The sequence below is a fragment of the Schistocerca nitens genome, chromosome 7 (genome assembly GCF_023898315.1).
Source record: "Schistocerca nitens isolate TAMUIC-IGC-003100 chromosome 7, iqSchNite1.1, whole genome shotgun sequence".
Taxonomy (NCBI): Eukaryota; Metazoa; Arthropoda; class Insecta; order Orthoptera; family Acrididae; genus Schistocerca; species Schistocerca nitens.
In genome coordinates this window covers 460408931-460433907 of record NC_064620.1, presented here as the reverse complement: position 1 = coordinate 460433907, position 24977 = coordinate 460408931, and the positions used below count along the sequence as shown (strand labels likewise).

The 24977-nt window shown below is 44.3% G+C and overlaps 1 protein-coding gene across 1 annotated transcript in view; it reads right to left on the bottom strand.

Annotated features, from left to right (window-relative positions):
- The window catches only part of LOC126195692 (uncharacterized), a 432385-nt gene extending 413802 nt beyond the window's left edge, over positions 1-18583 (bottom strand). The window contains exon 1 of the mRNA XM_049934320.1: positions 18110-18583. Coding sequence (XP_049790277.1) covers positions 18110-18583 — 474 coding nt within the window. The remainder of the gene's footprint in view (positions 1-18109) is intronic.
- Positions 18584-24977: the final 6394 nt, after the last annotated feature.

Below are 24977 nucleotides of genomic sequence, written 5' to 3'. Positions count from 1 at the left end.
TCGATACAAGTCGGTGGTGCCATCTCTCAGACTTTGCACGGACTTATAAAACGCCCCTCATACAAATGATTACATTTTCTGAAAAAATGGTTGGTTTATCCGAGAGCAAGAGCTTCACAAATTGAGCAAGTCAGTAACGCGTTGGAATATCTGTTGTCCTTATGCAAGTACTTATACGGGTTGACATTCATTGATACAGTTATTTCCTGTCCTCTTGAGAAACATCACCACACACTATGTCCATTTGGTGCGTTATATCGTCAAAATCCCTAGATGGTTGGAGGGCCCTGGTCATAATGCTCCACACAATATGAATTCGATAGAGATCCGGTGACGTTGCTGGACAAGGTGGGGTTTGGCAAGCACAAAGACTATCGCCATATGTGGGGAAGGCCAACGGAGTGCGGCGTAGAACATCACCGACGTACCGCTGTGCTGTAAGGCCGCCGATGACGACCAAAAGAGTCCTCCTATGAAAAGAAATGCCAACTCAGCCCACGGCTCCTGGCTGTCGGGTCATATCGCGGGGCACAGCCAGGTTGGTACCCTCACCACTCTCCAGAGCTTCTCCGGATACCTCTTCGCTAGTCATCAGGACTCCATTCCAAGCGGGACTCGTCACTGAAAACAGTTCTACTCCATTCAGTGAGATTTCAGGCCGAAAACGTGTTTGGAAACGTTCAAGACAGCCGTGGGATACCAACTTGACTCTCGGTCCGACAGCCAGAAGTGATGGTCTGGAATGCCACTTCATTTCATAGCAGGATCCCTTCTATTGTCATTCGTGTTACCCTCACAGCACAGCGGTACCTCGGCTATGTTCTACGCCCCGTTCTGTTGCCTTTCATGTAAAGCCATCCTGGGCTTACATTTCAACAAGATAACGACCAACCACACACTGCGGGAGTTTCTACTGCTTGTTTTTGTGCTTGCCAAACCCTACCTTCGCCAGCAAGTTCACCGGATCTCTCCCAATTTGGGAACGTTTGCAGGGGAGGGCCCTCCAACCATCTTAGGATTTTGACGATCTGACTCACCAATTGGACACAATTTGGCACGATATCCTTCAGGAGGACATCGAACTACCCTATCATTCAATGCCAAGCCGAATAACTGCTTCCATAAGAGCCAGAGGAGGACGAACGCATCATTGACGTGCTCAATTTTGGAACGGTTATCTCTTGAATCAATTATACCATTTTTTTAATTGTAATCATTTGTTTGTCTGTAGATGTAAATCACATCTAACGAATTCAGTTCCATTTGAATAATTCCTTCATGGTGAATAATCTTCTTACTTTTTTTCCTTGGACTGCGGATATTAGAAAGCTTCCGATGCTGGTGGGTATCGATCATTTCATTTTTTTAAAAAAATAATGTATTTTTGCTTTGTCTACTGCGGCTTTCTTTCGGTATGAAGATAATAATATTCAACTTCATTAACAAGAAACGTAAGTGTGTAAATTTTGTAAAATTAATTACAGCATTTACACTGGTTTCTTGTTACATTTACGTAAAAAGTACATGTAAAGTCAATTACAAATTACGTGGGTCTGTCAAAAAGTAATGCTTCCTATGCTTTTTTTATATTTGTTAAGATTTTCAAATGCAACTACATAGGTTGAAAACAACAACATTGACGATTGATTTATGACTTTTCAATAATCTCCGCCCATTTCCCGAGTTTTGGACCATCTTTTAACACGGACGTGTATTCCGGTGTGGTAAAACCCACAATCCTGCTTTCGAAGCCATTGACAAACGGACTTTTTCACCTTCTCGTCATCTTCATAGTCAATCCCACGATGAGATTCTTTTATCAGCCCGAAGATGGATGTCTGATGATACCAGGTCAGGATTGTACGGGGGATGAGGCAAGCCTTTCCATCAAATTTTCACAATCTCTTCAGTGGTGCGACGCCTTGTTTATAGTCTTGTATAGTCATGATAAAGAAGAACATTCGCCGTAAATTGGTTGGACGAAGTCGCTGGAGACGTGGTTTAATCTGTTTCAAGATTCTGGGCAGAAGTTATTCTGCACCCCTGCTCCAAAAATCCAACCACAATCAAAACCTCCGCATCCCAGTATGTTGGTGTTGTGCTCTTCAGTCCTGAGACTGGTTTGATGCAGCTCTCCATGCTACTCTGTTCTGTGCAAGCTTCTTCATCTCCCAGTACTTACTGCAACCTACATCCTTTTGAATCTGCTTAGTGTATTCATCTCTTGGTCTCCCTCTACAATTTTACCCTCCACGCTACCCTCCAATGCTAAATTTGTGATCCCTTGATGCCTCAGAACATGTCCTACCAACTGGTCCCTTCTGCTTGTCAAGTTTGCCACAAACTGCTCTTCTCCCTAATTCTATTCAATCCCTCCGCATTAGTTATGTGATCTACCCAACTATTCAGCATTCTTCTGTAGCACCACATTTCGAAAGCTTACTGTACCCATAACTGTCCCTGCCCACCAAACAGTTTGAACATTTTATTCTTCGGTGAGTTTCTCTGATGGCTTCCTATTGACTGCTCATTTGATTTTGGTTAAAATAAATGAACCCATGCCTCCTCTCTAGTCACAGATTTTTCCAGAAACTCTTCTCTCTCCATACGGAAGCGCTGTAAGATTTGGGAAGCAATTTTTTGTCTCTTTATTCTGGTAGTTTAACATTCTTGGTACTCAAGTTGCATAAACCTTTAAGTATACCTGCCACTGAATAATAGTCATCACACTGCCTTTATAGAAGGAGGTATTGCGACACATATTATATTCAATCACCCGCCGGTCACCACGGACGATGTTATCGACTCGCTGTATGTTCTGTGGAGTCACTTCAATCACCGGTCTACCATTCCACGTTTCCTCAGACAACGGTGTTTGCCCTTCAGCTTCGTTACAGCGATGAACCGTCTTCTAAAGTTGATGATATCCACCGCTGCATTACCGTACACACTTATAAGTCTTTCATGAATATGAATGGGCGTTTGACCTTCTGCAATCAAAATTTCTATCACAGAACGCTGTCTGATACGAACATCGATGACGGCGGTTTTGGAAGCGGGGGCGGTACTGGCACCTGCTGACGCAGAAAGTTATTACCACAGTTGTTTGGAGAAGAAGCTTTGTGGAATAGCACCAAATTCAAATTTTTCAAGTAATAAACTTTATTTAAGGAGAAAAAAAATAGGAGGTATTACTCTTTGACTGACCCTAGTGCAAGGCCATTATAAATGATTGAACGGATTTCATAAATTCATTGTAGCTACATTAACCTATACAGGGTGAGTCACCTAACATTACCGCTGGATATATTTCGTAAACCACATCAAATACTGACGAATCGATTCCACAGACCTAACGTGAGGAGAGGGGGTAGTCTAATTGGTTAATACAAACCATAAAAAAATGCACGGAAGTATGTTTTTTAACACAAACCTAAGTTTTTTTAAATGGAACCCCGTTAGTTTTGTTAGCACATTTGAAAATATAAACAAATACGTAATCAGTGCCGTTTGTTGCATTGTAAAATGTTTACTACATCCGGAGATATTGTAACCTAAAGTTGACGCTTGAGTACCACTCCTCCGCTGTTCGATCGTGTGTATCGGAGAGCACCGAATTACGTAGGGATCCAAAGGGAACGGTGATGGACCTTAGGTACAGAAGAGACTGGAACAGCACATTACGTCCACATGCTAAAACCTTTTTATTGGTCTTTTTCACTGACGCACATGTACATTACCATGAGTGGTGAGGTACACGTACACACGTGGTTTCCGTTTTCAATTACGGAGTGGAATAGAGTGTGTCCCGACATGTCAGGCCAATAGATGTTCAATGTGGTGGCCATCATTTGCTGCACACAATTGCAATCTCTGGCATAATGAATGTCGTACACGCCGCAGTACATCTGGTGTAATGTCGCCGCAGGCTGCCACAATACGTTGTTTCATATCCTCTGGGGTTGTAGGCTCATCACGGTACACATTCTCCTTTGACGTACCCCACAGAAAGAAGTCCAGAGGTGTAAGATCAGGAGAACGGGATGGCCAATTTATGCGTCCTCCACGTCCTATGAAACGCCCGTCGAACATCCTGTCAAGGGTCAGCCTAGTGTTAATTGCGGAATGTGCAGGTGCACCATCATGCTGATACCACATACGTCGACGCGTTTCAAGGACATTTTCGAGCAACGTTGGCAGATCATTCTGTAGAAACGCGATGTATGTTGCAGCTGTTTGGGCCCCTGCAATGAAGTGAGGACCAATGAGGTGGTCGCCAATAATTCCGCACCATACATTTACAGTCCACGATCGCTGTCGCTCTACCTGTCTGAGCCAGCGAGGATTGTCCACGGACCAGTAATGCATGTTCCGTAGATTCACTGCCCCGTGGTTTGTGAAATACGCTTCATCGGTAAACAGATAGAACTGCAATGCATTCTCTGTTAATTCCCATTGGCAGAATTGCACTCGATGATTAAAGTCATCACCATGTAATTGCTGATGTAGCGACACATGAAACGGGTGAAAGCGGTGACGATGCAGTATGCGCATGACACTACTTCGACTCAGTCCACCGGCTCTCGCAATGTCCCGTGTACTCATGTGTGGGTTCATGGCAACAGCAGCTAACACACCAACTGCACCCGCTTCTCCTATGACGGGCCTGTTACGGACCCGTTTGCGTGCTACGACCATACCTGTTGCATACAGTTGGCGGTAGATGTTTTGCAATGTGCGGCACGTTGGATGCTCTCTGTCCGGGTACCGTTCTGCATACACCCTGCAGGCTTCAGCTGCATTTCGTCGACGCTCGCCATAGATGAGTATCATCTCCGCCTTTTCAGAGTTAGAATACACCATGGTCACAGTTCCTACTACACTACACTATCGCAGACGTCTGGTAACACGGTGTACTACAGCTGGTCTGCGTGCGGAGACGAATGCAGAATAACAATAGCAGCAAGCGTTACATGCGGACACTGCGACAGCTAGACCAAACCACAACAGTGCACTACAGCCACACTCGTAAACACGGTCGTCATCGTAAACACGTCCCTGCAGATGCTGCTCGCCGACCGTGGCCCGGGTTTGTTACAACACGCAACTGAACGTTGGAGGTTTCAAGCGTCAACATTGGGTTACAATATCTCCGGATGTAATTAACATTTTACAATGCAACAAACGGCACTGATTACGTATTTGTTTATATGTTCAGATGTGCTAACAAAACTAACGTGGTTCCATTAAAAAAAACGTAGGTTTGTGTTATAAAACATACTTCCGTGCATTTTTTTATGGTTTCTATTAACCAATTAGACTAGCCCCTCTCCTCACGTTCGGTCTGTGGAATCGATTCGTCAGTATTTGATGTGGTTTACGAAATATATCCAGCGGTAATGTTAGGTGACTCAATCTGTATAGGTTAATGTAGCTACAATGAATTTATGAAATCCGTTCAATCATTTATAATGGCCTTGCACTAGGGTCAGTCAAAGAGTAATACCTCCTATTTTTTCTCCTTAAATAAAGTTTATTACTTGAAAAATTTGAATTTGGTGCTATTCCACAAAGCGTCTTCTCCAAACAACTGTGGTAATAACTTTCTGCGTCAGCAGGTGCCAGTACTGCACCCGCTTCCACACGACTCCTACGGTCGCAGGTTCGAATCCTGCCTCGGGCATGGAAGTGTGTGATGTCCTTAGGTTAGTTAGGTTTAAGTAGTTCTAAGTTCTAGGGGACTGATGACCTCATCTGTTAAGTCCCATAGTGCTCAGAGCCAAATGAGCCAGCCCGAAAGACTTGCACGCGGCGAACGGTCTACCCGACGGGAGGCTCTAGTCACACGACATTTGCATTTTTTAGTGACTGTTCGTGGATATCGCTATCCCAAGACGTCTGTCCCCTCAGTTTATGCCTTTTAGTAAAGACGAGCTCTTATAATTAGCGCAAGAATAAAGCATAGTTTCAATAAGGCAAAAAATGAAAGCGAGGGCAAAGACGTTCACTGTGATTTTATGAAAAAAAAAAAACTGGAAGATTGAAGGCTCCCGACAGCCGAATCCACAAGTCTGCTCGAACAACAGGCAAAGCAAAGAAGAATTAGACATATTCTTTGACAAACTATGTCAACTGATCGGCAAGTTTGTAACCGTTTTCGATCCAGTTACAACTTTTCTACAACAAAAATTACCTTTTCACGCATTATAATTTTGTGCTCGATGCAACCATCCAAAAATGAAAACAACTGAGTTACAAAGGATGAAAGAAATATTAAAAATCGGCTAAGACGTAATCTTGTAGTTTCGAGTTTCATAATTCTCCTAAATACTGTATCATAGCATTTTTTAATGTGGTTTTTTTTTACAATACCACCATCATTAAATATTCTAATTTCGGAATAGCTTACGTGTCCGACGTTCATACAACGAAAGTATCCACATGACAAGAATGAAACGCCGTTGAATTTGTACGTTTTAGCTCCTCGATACTAGCAGCAGAAATTACTATAGTTCCATTTGAAAAGCAAATTTGATGCCGATATCTCTGTTATTAACATAGCTATGAAAAGAGGCTATACGTCATTTAGTGAGGACTTGTTTATAACACATTTTGGTGAAAACTTAATTACAATGTCTTAAACGGTTCGGGAAGCATATGAAGCGGAAAAAAAATTCTCACCACAGAGGAGCTATGCAAATTGGTCACAAATTTTTGTTCATACAAGTACCGACGCAAAATGCAAAATTGTAAATTTTGGCGAGTGATGGATGAATGAATGACACTGCAGCGCAACTGACGAGAACAATAAACAGAGGACATGTCGATACCAGGGCATAAATTCTTCGCGAACTACACTCCTGGAAATGGAAAAAAGAACACATTGACACCGGTGTGACAGACCCACCATACTTGCTCCGGACACTGCGAGAGGGCTGTACAAGCAATGATCACACGCACGGCACAGCGGACACACCAGGAACCGCGGTGTTGGCCGTCGAATGGCGCTAGCTGCGCAGCATTTGTGCACCGCCGCCGTCAGTGTCAGCCAGTTTGCCGTGGCATACGGAGCTCCATCGCAGTCTTTAACACTGGTAGCATGCCGCGACAGCGTGGACGTGAACCGTATGTGTAGTTGACGGACTCTGAGCGAGGGCGTATAGTGGGCATGCGGGAGGCCGGGTGGACGTACCGCCGAATTGCTCAACACGTGGGGCGTGAGGTCTCCACAGTACATCGATGTTGTCGCCAGTGGTCGGCGGAAGGTGCACGTGCCCGTCGACCTGGGACCGGACCGCAGCGACGCACGGATGCACGCCAAGACCGTAGGATCCTACGCAGTGCCGTAGGGGACCGCACCGCCACTTCCCAGCAAATTAGGGACACTGTTGCTCCTGGGGTATCGGCGAGGACCATTCGAAACCGTCTCCATGAAGCTGGGCTACGGTCCCGCACACCGTTAGGCCGTCTTCCGCTCACGCCCCAACATCGTGCAGCCCGCCTCCAGTGGTGTCGCGACAGGCGTGAATGGAGGGACGAATGGAGACGTGTCGTCTTCAGCGATGAGAGTCGCTTCTGCCTTGGTGCCAATGATGGTCGTATGCGTGTTTGGCGCCGTGCAGGTGAGCGCCACAATCAGGACTGCATACGACCGAGGCACACAGGGCCAACACCCGGCATCATGGTGTGGGGAGCGATCTCCTACACTGGCCGTACACCACTGGTGATCGTCGAGGGGACACTGAATAGTGCACGGTACATCCAAACCGTCATCGAACCCATCGTTCTACCATTCCTAGACCGGCAAGGGAACTTGCTGTTCCAACAGGACAATGCACGTCCGCATGTATCCCGTGCCACCCAACGTGCTCTAGAAGATGTAAGTCAACTACCCTGGCCAGCAAGATCTCCGGATCTGTCCCCCATTGAGCATGTTTGGGACTGGATGAAGCGTCGTCTCACGCGGTCTGCACGTCCAGCACGAACGCTGGTCCAACTGAGGTGCCAGGTGGAAATGGCATGGCAAGCCGTTCCACAGGACTACATCCAGCATCTCTACGATCGTCTCCATGGGAGAATAGCAGCCTGCATTGCTGCGAAAGGTGGATATACACTGTACTAGTGCCGACATTGTGCATGCTCTGTTGCCTGTGTCTATGTGCCTGTGGTTCTGTCAGTGTGATCATGTGATGTATCTGACCCCAGGAATGTGTCAATAAAGTTTCCCCTTCCTGGGACAGTGAATTCACGGTGTTCTTATTTCAATTTTCAGGAGTGTATATTCCGTGTAATGAGTTGACAGTAACTATGCCTCGCATAGAGGCGCGTGATTAATGTGCACAGATATGGCCCCGTAAACTATCCCGGTATAATAAATGGTTGTATTCATGTCGGGTCTCCAGCCGGAACACATCGTCAACTGGACACTATGTTTCGGCGGTCCACCTGGTCGCCATCTTCAGGTGAGTAGGCCGTCGCACAACCTCTCCGGAACTGAAATCAAGAACGCCGCGGCGGCTCCTTTATACACCGACCGTGGGTCCACTGCACGTGCGACAGTGTTATAATTTACACAACATAAAATGAAAGTGTGGATTAAAAATTATTAGTATTTCACAAAGAACAACGATTCTGAACGTTGGTCAGCAGGCAGTGGCTATACAAGCGTGCAAATGAGATAAATACTATTTCTTTCGGACGTTTCCACGTACATTTGGGTAGTAAGTTTTGTGTTCTTTTTATTTTCGTAATGGAAGGTCTTTCCCTTGCCATATTCTTTTAATCAACTGCCGGCGGTTTGCTGATTCTACCTGCGGATTCACGAACCGTATCCGAATCGTTGCTACCAATTGATTCTGTCAGACTGTAAATGTACGTCTTTGCCTGGCTAAAATGTTATCAGTCATGCCGCAAGTCCATCCACGTGGAAAGACACTCAGCCAGGCAACCGAATTTGTATGGTGTGTTAATCGTATCTTGTGAGTTCTAACAATGCTTGCCATTTTCGGGACTCTCAGTTTTCGTGATACTTTATTCTCCGAAAAATTATCTGTAAAATTTGAATGTTGATATAAGTAAAAGTATAAAAGCTTTTCTTAAAAGAAATGGTGGGTGTCATGAACCCGCGACTCACCTACCTCTTTAGATTCGCGCCTAGCTCGCGGCTGCAGTGCAGCATCACTAGAGAAGGCATTCAAGGTACAACGCGAGAGTCAGAGTTGACAGACAGTCTTGCGGTCATTTGTAAGCTAAGTATAGCTGTGTTCGTTGAGGGGAACATGGCGATGGAATCAAAACAGTAGTGCGGGCAAGTGGAGAATAGTTGATGTAACCAGAAGCAAAGAGATTAGCACACAAGCGGAATAGGTTCGGCAAGAGAAAGGATATGTATGCGTGACAGGAATGGAAAGATAGCGATGAAGCGTTTCACGTGCGGTAGAGCAGGCCACGTTATACGAGATTCTCGCTCCGATAAGAGATTGAGGAAGACGGGGCAACCGTGATGGGAAATGGGAGCGACAAAATACGAGTTCCAATTAGGAGAGCGGATAATGACCCAGCCTTGTTGCCCAGTAATTGTAGGGTAACGGAAGGACTGTGTGTAGTGAGCTGGTAGCTGAGCAACATGAACAGGCGCGGAGACCCGTGCACACAGTCGAATGTTGTCACATGTTTCAAAGGGAAAACAAGCTGGTCATTACGCCAAAGACCGAATGTAACATGAATGGCTGTCACTAATAAAGAGCGAAGTGCCAGGAAACTAAGCAAGAGCGTAAGAAAAGAGTCGACTGCGAAAGAAAAAAATGAATTTCTTGGATCCAGAGTGCCAGGAAACCGATGAAATTTCTTATTGGTAGCGGGACTTAGATAAGTTTGGTGCGAGAGAGTAGCTTAAAAGCCAAACTGATCATCACGTAACAGGTCCGTTCTTCTCCACATTATTCTTGTCAGTAACTTGGATGCTTCAGCTGTTAAGCTGATAGTGCAGTAATTCTCAGACTTGTTGGCTGTTCCTGTCTTTCGGAATTCTGTGGATGATATTTTTCCGTAAGTCTGATGGTATTTGGCCAGTCCCATTCATTCTATACAACAATGTGAATAGTCATTTTTTTGCCACTTGCCCCGTGATTTTAGAAATTCTTATGGAATATCCATAGGAGGAAGCAACCAGACGAGATATCGGAGAATTATTTGAGTCCATCTCTCCAAGCGCTGTTGTAAGCCATCTGCTGACTCGACCACTCCCCCTTCTGCCATCATCTGCGATTTTGCTGGAATTACTTATGAATCGCCTATAGTATCCGAGAGTTCCTAGGAAAGCCCTAAGCTGCTTTGTGGTTTTTGTCCGTGACTGCTTTTTCTCACTTAGACTTTATTTGGGCCTGGCTTTAAGTCCTTAGGGAACGTGATAGGGCACAAACAGGATTTCTTTCCACAGAAATTCACATTTGTTGACCTGTAATGTAAGCCTCTCAAGCATTGCCGTCAGCCAAATACTGTGTTCCTCCAAGAAGCACCCGAAAAAACCATGCCTTCCAGGAAACTGAACAGTTTGGCACTTGATATTCTTGTTAAAGCTGAGTTTATGAGATTCTAAAAGTATGTGAAGCGGTTTTTTAGTCTTACGTAAATCTGTAGGTTTTTGTGCTCATTCTTACTGAACGTAAAAGCTTCTAGGCCGTTAGATCCACGTCACATTTCTTCAATACGATCGAGGTTTTGACCTCTCTGCTGGGACCTTCGTCAGGATCTTGTGATGTCCACAGTTGACTGAACAGCCGTATTTCTTTTACACGATCGACATTTCGACCCCTCTGTTGGGACGTTCTTCGAGATCTTGTGACGTCCACGGTTAACTTAACAGTCAGTGCACCGCTGACACCACAAGATCCTGAAGAATATCCCAGAACAGGGGTCGAAACGTCGATTGTATAGAAGAAATAAGATGCAGTCTAAAAATCCAGAAGATTGTACCTTCAGTGTTTTTAAAGACATTGGCATACTTCATTGTCGTAATGCCCATGTGGTGTACTGAAAGCGATTTTTTCGATCTTGTTCGTCTAATAGGACGTGGTAACAGCCTTTTGCTAAATCGAATGTCGAGAAATGTTTGGTCCTTTCTAGATCGTCGTCTTGTTGGTGGATAAACGGAATATATGAGATTTCATTTAGGTGCCAATAGTCAGTGACTGCATGCCACTTTCGTTTTCCACTTGCATTCGTCTTTTTTGGAATAATTATCAATGGAGATTTCCATCTACTTTTAACAGATACTATTATCACATCCTACAATATTTTCTACATTTACTGCACCAACATTTCCTTTTGTGCCTGGGTGTTCAGTAGTTTACGAACATCCCACCTGTCCTTTCCAGTGGCAGGGTTTCATGCTTGATGCTACCTGTGTAAGATAATGTATCTCCAGGCAAGTGAAAAACAGCGCTATACATTGTGCGAGGCTCGGTAAAAGCGGCTTTTTCTTCTGCATTTAAATGACTTGTATGGATATTCTTTCTCAATGTAATTATTCGCGCTTTTAGCTGTTGTTTGATATTACTGATGTGCAGTCTGAAAGACCCCTGCTTCGTAACTGTTCCCGCCGTCAGTACTAGAAATCCTACAAATATATTCTCATCCTTAGTGTTCAGTACTTTCGTTATCCATATTCCTGACTCCATCTTTTCCAAGACATCATACACACACACACACACACACACACACACACATACACACAGATATGATCTCCAGTTTTGGAACGGTAGCTTCCCTCATTCCGTTTGTACTCGTTCTCATCCAGTACACTAGTTTCTATTAGCCACCTTACGACTCGCACGTCTCTCCCACTATCACTTTTTAGTTTCTCTTACAAACCTGCTTTTCTCGTAGGCCAACGGTTTACTTCCTCTCCCTATTCGCCTTCGAATTTCAACATGCCTTTCGTTTCTCGTTCAAGCCTTGTGTAAAAGAGCTGTCCAAGCCTTGTGTAAAAAAGTTGCCGCTTTCCTGCACACGTACTGTGAAGAGCTCGCACGCATGTTCCATTTTCATACCGATCCGTTCATTCGGCCGGGGTGGGCGAGCGGTTCTAGGCACTACAGTGTGGAACCGCGCGACCGCTACGCTCGCAGGTTCGAATCCTGCCTCGGGCATGGATGTGTGTGATGTCCTTAGGTTAGTTAGGTTTAAGTAGTTCTAAGTTCTAGGGGACTGATGACCTCAGAAGTTAAGTCCCGTAGTGCTCAGAGCCATTTTGAACCGATCCGTTCCCCACGGATTCACAGACTTTCGTTCGCATAATTCATAACGACCAAGTTTTTATCAAAGAAATCTGTAGATATCAGTCCATCGACCGGAAGATCCACATTTTTCTATTACCTGGATTGATGCCTCAGTCACAAAACGCTTTTCGTTCGCAATTTGATCGTTATTCCCTCCGTCTTTGCAACAGTATAAGCAAATCCCTGACCCCTAATACCTTCCGCGAGATTATGCAGGGTGGGGCAGAGGAAACTCATGTTTTTCACTGCTGATTAACTGAAATCTGGTTTTATTAAAAAAATATTGCATTTGGTAATAGTACTTATATTGCAGGTATGAAATCCACATACCTTGATTAGGTACTGGAAATATTGGCATTGAGATGACGTCCTACTTGCCGGATACCTATTTGGATCCCCTCCTGGAAGTTACACACAGCTCTTTCCAACATTTCATTCGGCACAGCTTCTGTTTCCTGACGAAGAGAAATAAGTTATCAGTTGTGCGGGGCTTGTTCACGTACACTCTTGATTTCAAGTATCCCCACAAGAAGAAGTCAGAGATAGATAAATCGGGAGAGCATGACGGCCAAGGAACATCACCAAATCGTGAAATGACGTGTGCAGGAAACGTCCGTCGAACCACTTCCATCGATGCTCTCGCCGCTTGAGCTGTGCCACCATCCAGCTGAAACCACATTTCTTTCATGTTCACCTGGAGCCTTTCGAGTTCTGGACGAAGAAAGTTGTTTAACATTTCGACTTAGCACACGCTTGTCGCAGTATCTGCTGCTCCTTCCTCTTCAAAAAAGTAAGGTCCATCATTCCCTATCTTGGAGATAACACACCACACTGTTACTTTTGAGTTGTGGAGAGGTTTTTGGTAAAGGTCCTCCGATGCCCAGTACCGACAGTTTTGTACACTAACACATCTATCCAGGTGAAAATGAGGTTTATCAGTAATGAACATTAGGACATCTGCAGCTTCCGTAAGAATATTGTCCATTATGCCACAAAATTCTCTGCACTGCATAAAATCCGTTTCACTTAGCTGCTTGAATCATTATTTTGTACGGGTGAAATTTGAGATCATTATGTAAGATTCAGTGAAGCGAACGATTTGACAGTGATACAACCAAAATACACGAACACGAACAACACAAAGTGAGAAAGAAACAGAAAAAAAAGAGATAATACACGATCACAAATACACACATAGAATATCAAACACTTTTTAAAAAAGCAAGGGATAATAATAGCCCCACAAAACCACAATTCAATTAAAAAATACAGAAAAACTTATCTGTATCATAAATCAGGGATTTACCAAGTGAAATACAATAAATGTGATGGAAGGTACATAGATCAAACCAGGAGGACATTTGACACCAGATACAAATAACATGTAAGAGCTTGTAAGTACAGGATAAATCATTCAATCTTTGTAGAACACTTACACTAGCAACAACATAAAATTACCACCAGAGACACAGACATGAAAATCATTATCATAAACAAGAACAAAAAACTCTTCCTCACCTTACAAGAAAACTACCGTACTTGAGAAACCATAAACGAAAAGAATCATCTCATAAATGATCAGACTAACCTGGCCAACCGCACACCCTGTAGCCTGACTGCTCACTTAATACAACGTTCTACAAATATAAACATACGCTCCCAGCTTCTTTCCTACAATCTTCTTTCCATAATCACCAAATTTCCCCACATCGTTTAAAAAGCTAACCACAGCTCGCAATCACCCCCTCCTCATCCCCTCTCACACCTCTGCTGAACATACAAGATATTTTAACTATTGTACACTAAATATATATAAAAACTGCCTCTCCCCATCGCCCCCCCCCCCTCCACACACACACGAATTATTGAAATCTCTCTCTCTCTCTTTCTTTTTCTCTCTCTCCCTGTCCCCATTACCCATCTCCCTCGCCCCCTCCACCCTCACACAAACGAATTATTAAAATAAACAAGGGGCCATGTATTTTCACAGGCTGGCAATGCTCACAACCTGAACTAAACAGACGATGAGAGATCAACATTGACATACCGTGGTAATTGAAAACACAAGTAACACCATTATGATCTTCAGAAGTGAGGATAAGTGCAAATAACACAAATTCAGTGTAAGAAAAAGTGCAGAAAAGCAAAAACTGCCAAGCGCCTGCGTGAAACGAAGTCTTTCGACATCAACCTCTGCTAACAAAGAGGGAAGAAGCAGTGGTTTGGAGAACGTGTAAACAGGAACCAGAAACACCATAATTAAAGTACATACCTACTTTATACAAAAAATACTGTTTCTACTATAAAACAACCAAAAATGTACAAATATGTGTATCCAATTTGCAGAATAACCTCAGAAAAATGCTTTATAAATAATAACGAAACGCTTCTGGTGTAAAACTCTTTTTAATTAAGTTTCGGTAATTAAGCCTGAGAAACCAATAACTTATGCTAAAAATATCTTCTCCTCCTTTCATTTGGCAAGCGTAGGACCAGCAGTGTTCAAAAGTGCCCTCTATGGACTGATATACAGTCATGTTCAGAAGAAAAAAAGAACTCCTTGAACGACTAAAGACGTTCATCTTCACAGGACATGTACTGTATATTAGTATGTTCTGCAGAAATGATTAGGTTCAAGGTCAACACCGATATCGCGGCGCAATACCACCTACCGGTAAAATACTCTTGCCGCCCCTTTTGCCGCTATAAACCGAAGGTAAGAGATGAGTGTGACTTGAGCAGACGTATTCACCATCCATACCGCCAAATCAGTGATTTTGAAAGAGGGCGCATTATTGGTACTGGAGATTGTGATGCATCGATCCATGGAACTGCTACTCGGCAGTTCAATGGGTGTGTGCAAAATAGTTCACGAAAGGCCGTAGAACACAAGATCGGTCAGGTCGCACCATCGAGACCATCCTCCGAGAAGATCGACAGTTCATCGAAAAGGTATTGCAGGACGGATCTGAATCCCCCTCGGCTCTGGCGCAACAGTGGAACAGTTAAACACATCGTATACTATCAGGGGAGACAGTCCGTCGCCTTTTACTGTGGCGTGAGTCACGTGCGCGTCGTCTAGTTCTCTGCCTACCTTTGACGAATGTGCAGGAACATGCTAGACGGCCACGGTGTATGGAACGAAGTCACTGGGGACAGGAATGGCATCAGATAATGCTTTCGGACGAATCCAGGTTCTGTTTGTTTGAAAATGGTGGCCGCATTTTGGTTCGCCGCAGACAGGGGGAGTGGCGTCACAGTGACTGCATACAGGGTCAACTCAAGGCCTTATGGTGTAGGGTGCTACTGGGTACACTGTGACCAGTATGACCTACGTGAATCACTTAATGCGACCCGTAGCCACGCCCTTTCTGTACAACAACCCAGACGCCATTTTTAGCAAGACAATGTACGACCACATGTTGTTGCACGAACAAGTGTCACAAGATGTCAGCCTTTTGCCCTCGCTTGACAGACCACCAGATTTGTCCCCAGTCGAAAATGTGTGGGGTATGGCGAAACGACGTGTGCAGCGCTGTGACTCAATGGCTATACCACAGACGCCATTCGCGCCTTATATACGTCGATACCATCACGCATGGAAGATGTTCTCAGTGTCCATGACGGACCCTGTGCCCACTACGCAAGAGGACACATGCTGAATTGAGGTGACTGAAACGCTAATCATTTCTGCGGAACATCCTACTGTACATGTCCCGTGAATGTGAACAACCTATCTCCAGTGGTTCAAGGTGTTCTGTTTTTTCTCAACATGAGTGTAATTCATGTACAAAAATGTTCTTAAGTTTCATGTTATTAAAAACTTTAAAGTAAACTTCGCATATTAAAAAATATCTTTTCTTCCTCTTATTTGAGATCGTTAAGGAGTTTGTACTGTCCGAGGCCGAGTACAGTGCCACACTGAAGTTTCTCTATCGTGTCCAGTTCGCCGCTGTAAGTGTGCTGAGGGCCCCTGCAGCTGATGTTTGGTGTAGTGTCTTGCTTTTTACAGAGAGAGAGAGAGAGAGAGAGAGAAATAGAGAGAGAGAGAGAGGGAGGGAGAGAGAGGGGGAGCGCTTTTCAGCGCTGTAGGTTTTTTTACCAATCAGGTTTCCCAAAAAAACTTCTATATATCCGCAGTAGCCTGGTGTACGGTTAATTATGAGAGTGAGTTTTCAGTTCGGAATTTGATGTTGAAATATGAATCTTAAGCCATTTTTAGTTAGAACCACATATAGGTTAATTTTTCCGTAGCAGTTCTAAAGGTGGACAGCTGGAACGAAACCTGTAGCAAGGAAAGTGATCTGGAAACTGAATTTGGACAGTTTTATATGAGTAACAATTGCGATATTCCCTGAAGACGAATAAGTCCAGCTTGAATGTACAGTGTTGTGACAAAAGTCATGGGATAGATATGCACATTTACAGATGGCGGTAGTATCGTATACGTAAGATATAAAAGGGCAGTGCATTGGCGGAGCTGTCATTTGTAGTCACGTGATTCACCTGAAAAGGTGTCCAACGTGATTATGGCCATATGACTGGAATTAGATGACTTTCAACAGGGAATGGTAGTTAGAGCTAGAAGCAATATCCTTTCTTTCAGGAGTGCTAGTTCTGCAAGGTTCGCAGGAGAGTTTCTGTAAAGTTTGGAATGTAGGAGACGAGGTACTGTCAGAAGTAAAGCTGTGAGGACGGGGCGTGAGTCGTCCTTGGGTAGCTCAGTTGGTAGAGCACTTGCCCGCGAAAGGCAAAGGTCCCGAGTTCGAGTCTCGGTCCGGCACACAGTTTTAATATGCCAGGGAGTTTTATATCGGCGCACACTCCGCTGCAGAGTGAAAATCTCATTCTGGGAACGATGTCATATCATCAGACCACAATTGTTCACATCTACATCTACATTTATACTCCGCAAGCCACCCAACGGTGTGTGGCGGAGGCCACTTTACATGCCACTGTCATTACCCCTCTTTCCTGTTCCAGTCGCGTATGGTTCGCGGGAAGAACGACTGTCTGAAAGCCTCCGTGCGCGCTCCAATCTCTCTAATTTTACATTCGTGATCTCCTCGGGAGGTATAAGTAGGGGGAAGCAATATATTCGATACCTCATCCAGAAACGTACCCTCTCGAAACCTGGCGAGCAAGCTACACCGCGATGCAGAGCGCCTCTCTTGCAGAGTCTGCCACTTGAGTTTGCTAAACATCTCCGTAACGCTATCACGCTTACCAAATAACCCTGTGACGAAACGCGCCGCTCTTCTTTGGATCTTCTCTATCTCCTCCGTCAACCCGATCTGGTACGGATCCCACACTGTTGAGCAATACTCAAGTATAGGTCGAACGAGTGTTTTGTAAGCCACCTCATTTGTTGATGGACTACATTTTCTAAGCACTCTCCCAATGAATCTCAACCTGGTACCCGCCTTACCAACAGTTAATTTGATATGATCATTCCACTTCTGCACTGCCACTTGTTCGGATTGGTTTGTAGTACATTCTAGACAATTCGAGCGAACTATTTGGCCACCCATATAGCATGACATGAATGCCATCGAACATTCACAGGACATGATTTAGAGGTCAGGCCGTGCACAAAATACTGCACCAACAACATTTTCGGAAGTGTGGATGACTATAGAGGCAGTATGGTTCAATATTTCTGCACGGAGCTTCCAACAACTCGTTGAGTCCATGCCATGTCGAGTTGCTGCACTATCCAGGGCTAAAGAAGGTCCGACACGATACTGTGAGGCATCCGATGACTTTTGTCTCCTAAGAGTAATTTTGGAACATTTAAAGAATTAGGCCATACACAAGACCGGGGCACGGACCTGTAAGAGCGCGAGCGTGAGGTGGACGGCGAGGGCGGCCAGGAAGCAGGGCACGGCGGGCAGCTGGTGCGTCTCCTCCAGCGTCCAGACGCCGACCCAGGTGGCGACCACCAGCGGCGCGATCACCAGCGACGCCAGCAGCGCGTCCGCCACCGCCAGCAGGCGCCCCGGCAGCCGCCCCCGCCGCCGCTGGAGCAGCAGGTACTCCGCCGGCACCTGCCCCTGCCCCTGCCCCTGCTCCTGCCACAGGGGCTGCGCAGCCGGGTCGTCGCAGGAGGCGTTCCACTTCTCGTCGGCAGCCGCTGCTGGCTGGTGCTCCTGCCACAGGGGCGCCGCCAGCACGTCCTGCGCAGACGCCTTCCGCTTGTCTCTGCTAGCAGCCGACGTGGGCCAAGCCTGCTGCTGCCGGCACAGAGGTTCGATTCCCAAGGTCACACGCGTCTCCTTCCACATGTCGCTGGCTGGCACCGACATGGCTGTCCATACGCAGCCTAATATCACTGTAAACAAAACACCCTTAACTCACTCAGTACTCTATTCTGTAAGTCCTTACACAGTTTCAGTCTACTTCGATAACTCTCTACTAATACACTACTGGCCACTAAAATTGCTACACCACGAAGATGACGTGCTACAAACGCGAAATTTAACCGACAGGAAGAAGATGCTGTGATATGCAAATGATTAGCTTTTCAGAGAATTCACACAAGGATGGCGCCGGTGGCGACACCTACAACGTGCTGACATGAGGAAAGTTTCCAACCGATTTCTCATACACAAACAGCAGTTGACCGGCGTTGCCTGGTGAAGCGTTGTTGTCATGCCTCGTGTAAGGAGAAATGTGTACCATCACGTTTCCTTTATCAAACCTTGTATTGTAGCCTATCGCGATTACGGTTTATTGTATCGCGACATTGCTGCTCGCGTTGGTCGAGATCCAATAACTGTTAGCAAAATATTGAATCGGTGGGTTCAGATGCCTAATACGGAACGCCGTGCTGGATCCCAACGGCCTCGTATCACTAGCAGTAGAGATGACAGGCATCTTATCCGCATGGCTGTAACGGATCGCGCAGCTACGTCTCGATCCCTGAGTCAACAGATGGGGACGTTTGCAAGACAACAACCATCTGCACGAACAGTTCGACGACGTTTGCAGCAGTACGGACTATCAGCTCGGAGACCGTGGCTGCGGTTACCCATGACGCTGCGTCACAGACAGGAGCGCCTGCGATGGTGTACTCAACGACGAACTTGGGTGCACGAATGGCAAGACGTCATTTTTTCCGATGAATCCAGGTTCTGTTTACAGCATCATCATGGTCGCATCCGCGTTCGGCGACATCGCGGTGAATGCACATTGGAAGCTTGTATCCGTCATCGCCATACTGGCGTATCATCCCGAGTGATGGTATGTGGTGCCATTGGTTACACGTCTCGGTCATCCCTTGTTCGCACTGACGGCACTTTCAAAAGTGGACGTTACATTTCAGAAGTGTTACGACCCGTGACTCTACCCTTCATTCGATACCTGGAAAACACTGCATTTCAGCAGGATAACGCACGAACGCATGTTGCAGGTCCTGTACGAGCCTTTCTGGATACAGAAAATGTTCGACTGCTGCCCTCGCCATCACATTCTCCAGATCTCTCACCAATTGAAAACGTCTGGTCAATGGTGGCGGAGCATCTGGCTCGTCACAATACGCCAGTCACTACTCTTGGTGAACTGTGGTATCGTGTTGAAGCTGCATGGGTAGCTGTACATGTACACGCCATCAAAGCTCTGTTTGATTCAAAGCCCAGGAGTATCAATGCCGTTATTACGGCCAGAGGAGGTTGTTCTGGGTACTGATTTCTCAGAGTCTATGCACCCAAATTGCATGAAAATGTAATCATATGTCAGTTCTAGTATAATATATTTGTCCAATGAGTACTCGTTTATCATCTGCATTTCTTTTTGGTGTAGCAATTTTAATGTGTAGTAGTGTATTTCTGCCCCCGTCGCAAGCAGCTATTGAAACAAGATATGTTAATGTCTTTTCCACGTCTTCCTATATCCTTTCTATAATTTATTCTATTTGATCAGTCTCACTGCGCGTATCGATTGTTATTATGCTCAGCTATCTTTGGTTATGGATTTCTATGACTTCCTAGGCTGGCCGGGAAAAGACGCGGTAAGAGAAGGCGACTTAAGCAGCTCCAACAGCGACGAGAAGTTTTCCCGACTGCAGTGACGATGAACAGTTTTCCTTCTAACTGCTGGCTGGTCACAACACCGGGAGTCGGCGGCTGCATGTGAGGCAGCGCGGTCGACTTGTATCTACGTTGGTGTTGATTTTCATGCTGCTCTGGTTATACCGAATTGTCCCTCAGAAAGGAAGGCAGTCTGGACTTACAAATGTTGGTCAACTACTGTAACGAATGTGTACTGCTTGTCGCCAAGAAAAGATTGCATGGTGAGTGGTTTTTGAAGCTTACACTCCCTGCCTACGAAGGTGGTTAACGAGACTGATTTGTAACGTTCAGTATGGCAGACATGTGTAACTGGCGCCACCGCAATAATAGTTGATTCGCCTTCAAATGAGCGGATAATTTTTAAAGCAAAAAAGAATACTGCAGTCCGGATGTCCCGATAATGTTATTTTCTTATAGAAAATTGTGGAAATTTTTGGTAAGGTCTTATGGGTGGTCATCGGTCCCTAAGCCTACACACTACTTAACCTAAGTTAAACTAACTTACGCTATCGACAACACACACAGCCATGCCCGAGGGAGGACTCGAACCTCCAACGTGGGGAGCCGCACGGACCGTGACAAAGCGGCCCTAGACCGCGTGGCAACCCCGCGAGGCTATTCTCTTATGGATCAAGTTATTGAGACTTATTTACACCAACTGGATATATGTGCTTCCCCATATTGGCCTCTTAATTCTACAGGCTGTTTTCGGAAAGGCGTGCAAAAAATTCAACTGGACATAGGGGATGCTCCACTGAACAATTTGAGGCAGGGAAGCTGGGATCGAAGAAGCCAGCTTAAGGGGAAAATGGGAATAAAATCACATTAGTGTGCACTTTTTTTACTTACATTAGTTCACTGCAAACATCATTGACACAATGAACGTGTCATTTGTATTGTACCTTACAAAATGTGCTGAAACTGACGGCTATCAACCCCATTGCAAGCATGACATCGACGAACAAGATTCTGACGCACCCTGCCAAATATCCTTCGTATGTTTCGAATCACATCACAGGCAGCTAAAATTCTGGCAACTACTTGCACCTTCGTATCCACTGGGATCTCCTACACAAGTGCGTTTAAATATCGCCATGGAAAATAAGACCTCCCATTCCAATCCAGCGTCCAGGAAATACTGTACCGGTATTGATCCATCGTATTATACTGTACGTCTCTGAATAGCACCGTGTAGTTAATGGGTCTGTTATTCATTCATAGCACTTTCTATCATAGGAAAATGTAAATACGATGCAACAGAGCCACTTTATGGACAAGTAAAGTAAACAAAACCTGTAACAAGACTTCTGGTAATCAGGGTCGTCCTCCTTGTTTCCTTGCAGGAAATAATGTACGTGTAAATAAACAGCATAGTACGTGTAAACTTGTACGTATGTTAGTTGTAAATAAGCTGGAAAACAGTAATGCTAGACAAAGCGGTAGACAAGTTTGTTTCCTTATCTCCTTAAGCTAGCTTCACCGACACCATGTTCCCATGTCTAGTATGATAAAAAAATTAATTTAATATTGATATAATTCAATTTTTTCAGTTTTAATCTAATACTTATATAAGTATTGTATTTCATACTAGATTGTCGTGTTCCCAGTTTGGCACAGCTTTTCCACGGGAAACACGAAAATGGCCGAAGACGTCCGTCTTCTGGTCGGCTCCTGATCGTTGTCAGGAGGAGGCTAGTTTTTGATTACGCAAAGGCTTCTATTATTTGAAAAAGAACAACCCGGATTCCTTTACGTAATCAGTATGAATTTTATAATTACCTAAGGGACCTTTAACAATGAACAATAAAAATTGCATTTGCAAATGAAATCATTAATAAATGGGGCGGCTATGAGTTGTACTGAAAAAAAGAATCGGCCTTCTGTCTGCGACCAGGATGCCACAGTATTCTCTGCTGTAGTAAAGGCTGATTGACATTTACAAAAATATGATAGTTCAAATGGCTCTAAGCACTATGGGACTTAACATCTGAGGACATCACTCCCCTAGAGCCGGCCGCTGTGGCCGAGCGGTTCTAGGCGCTTCAGTCTGGAACCTTGCGACCAGGTTCGAATCCTGCCTGGGGCATGGATATGGGTGATGTCCTTAGGTTAGTTAGGTTTAAGTAGTTCTGAGTTCTAGGGGACTGATGACCTCAGATGTTAAGTCCCATAGTGCTCAGAGCCATTTGAACCATTTTGAACTCCCCTAGAACTTAGAACTACTTAACCCTAACTAACCTAAGGACATCACACACATCCATGCCCGAGGCAGGATTCGAACCTGCGACCGTAGCGGTCACACGGTTCCAGACTGAAGCGCCTAGAACCGCTCGGTCACAGCGGCCGGCAAAAATAATATAACATGGAGGTAAAAAGAGTAAAAGAATAAAATAAGAATTCTGGTAAACACTAAATATGTTTAAATAATTCTCATAAGCAATTAGGGCCTATTTATAAACAGTATAAATTACATAAGTAATTTTCTGACTCTGTTAGTACGATAAGATTTCAGCCTGTCCTGTGATCGCTTTTTGGTTCACGTCTATCTAAAAAAGTACACTCATTATCTTTCTCTTTCTTTCGATGCAATGCTTTCACTGTTTAATACTTTTATAACAATAACTTGCCGATTTATAGTATCGAACATAAATTGCTTGAATTTTACCAATTAATAACTGTTATCTACACGCTGGCAAGACCGCTCATTTTTATGGCTCACAATCGACCTTTTTCTACCCTTTCACATTACAAGAAGAAGTGCGATAAAATCTGAAGATCTAAAATAGTTTTTACCGTCATATTTTTTATTTAGATCGAAGCGGAACGCTGAGTTCGGCTTCTGTTAAAATGCTTCTCTGACTGCGCAGTCGATGTATTATCGTTTGCGCTAGATGCGCATCTTTTCAGTTACGTGAATTATATAAACCAAATGTATTTCAAGGAACAGTTCTTATCTTATAAGTTTGTCATTTAATACGTAGCTTGGAGAATGCCTTTTCATGGGTACTTATTGCTTTCATATGACGGAAAGCCCAATAGTATTACACATCTCAGATTGTTCAGCGGCGCGTTGTCCATGTCCTGTTACTTTCTTGCACGCTCTTACGGAAACCCTCTATATAGACATTAATAGTGTATGTTTTAAGCCTGCGTTTAATGACGTGTTTCTTCTTTTGTAGTACTCGTCGCTGTTGTCCGACCTGTAATTACTGTTGTTTTGAGGATTTTGCTCGTCGGCCATTCAACTGCACTTAATCAGATGTCAGATGAAAGGATTGTATGGTTCTGATGTCCGGGAGTACCCAGCTGGGGAAGTTCGGCCGCCGAGGTGTAAGTCTTTTCACTTGACGCCATACTGGGCGACTTGTGATTCGATGATGATGAAATGATAATGAGAACAACACAATAACCAGTCCCTAGCGTAGAAAATCTCCGACACGCCCGGGAATCGAACTCGGGCCAGCTGAGTGGCTTTGAGACGCGCTGATCACTCAGCTAAGGGGGCGTGTAATCTTATGTAAGTCCAGCAGATAAGCTGGTGAAAGGCTATTGGCTGGGAGTCAAGTAGCTCACTGTAAATTTTGAACTGTCACCAATAAGCGTAAGCGAGCTATGGTGACTGGATATTGAACGTCTTTACAGCTAAAATAAAATTAATTTTACTATAATTCCTTGTTTATATAATGCATTTAACATTCAGTTCGATGAAACTTGGCATTTCGCCAGCTTTTATGTTTTTGCTTTATTCTTTATGTTCATAAGATAATTTATTAACGCTTTAGGTTGGGGTCTGCGCAGTTCGAGTAATCTCGCTTCTTAGCAAAATTGCATTGCACACATATTTCCTTTAAAGTAGAATTGTAACTGAATATCAGTGTCTTCCATTTAATAAAGAGCCTTCTGCTGATCAGTCCTTGTGTTTTCTTTCAATCTGCTTGCGTGTTTGTAAAACTGTTTTGTTATTATGGATGCTCTTTAACTGAAAACTTTGAAAGTGTATTGTTGTCTAAAAGCAAGAAATTGTCTTCTGCCAAATAGTGATTGTATATAAACTTCACAGCTCTCTGGTCCTTGATCACCTTCTGCGAATTCTGTTATCCTGTTTTTGAATTCTCTTCAGTGTTAAATCTCCTTCTACGTTCCTATTATCATTTTGGAATTTTCTTTACTAATTTTAAAAAGGTTATCTGTTGATCTTTTGATTAAAAATTTTTGTAGCTGCGTGTAAAACAATTATCATTAAAACCTTGTGCGATACTCCTGGCAAATAAATTTGCCCCTGGTAGTTTCTACTGCTTTTCTATACCTCCTCCCCCCACCACCACCCCCGCCTGTTTACCACCATTAAATATTTCAAGAAGTAGATTCGTCTTCTTTCACCGCCCGGAGTCTCCATTTCTGTACTGTACGGATTTTTGCCATGACAATCCCATAACAACTTTTTCGGCATTATTACCTGATTATTACTTTTTTCCTCCCTGTTCCAAATGTTTCCAAAGTAATGAAGCCTTGGAAAGTCCTTGCTGCTATGTTTTCCCACTCCTTCCGTATTCCGTTTATTATGCGACTGAGGTAGTACATTTTTGATTGTATTTATGCTTCCTCGTTTGCCTCTTCCAACGAAAATTTT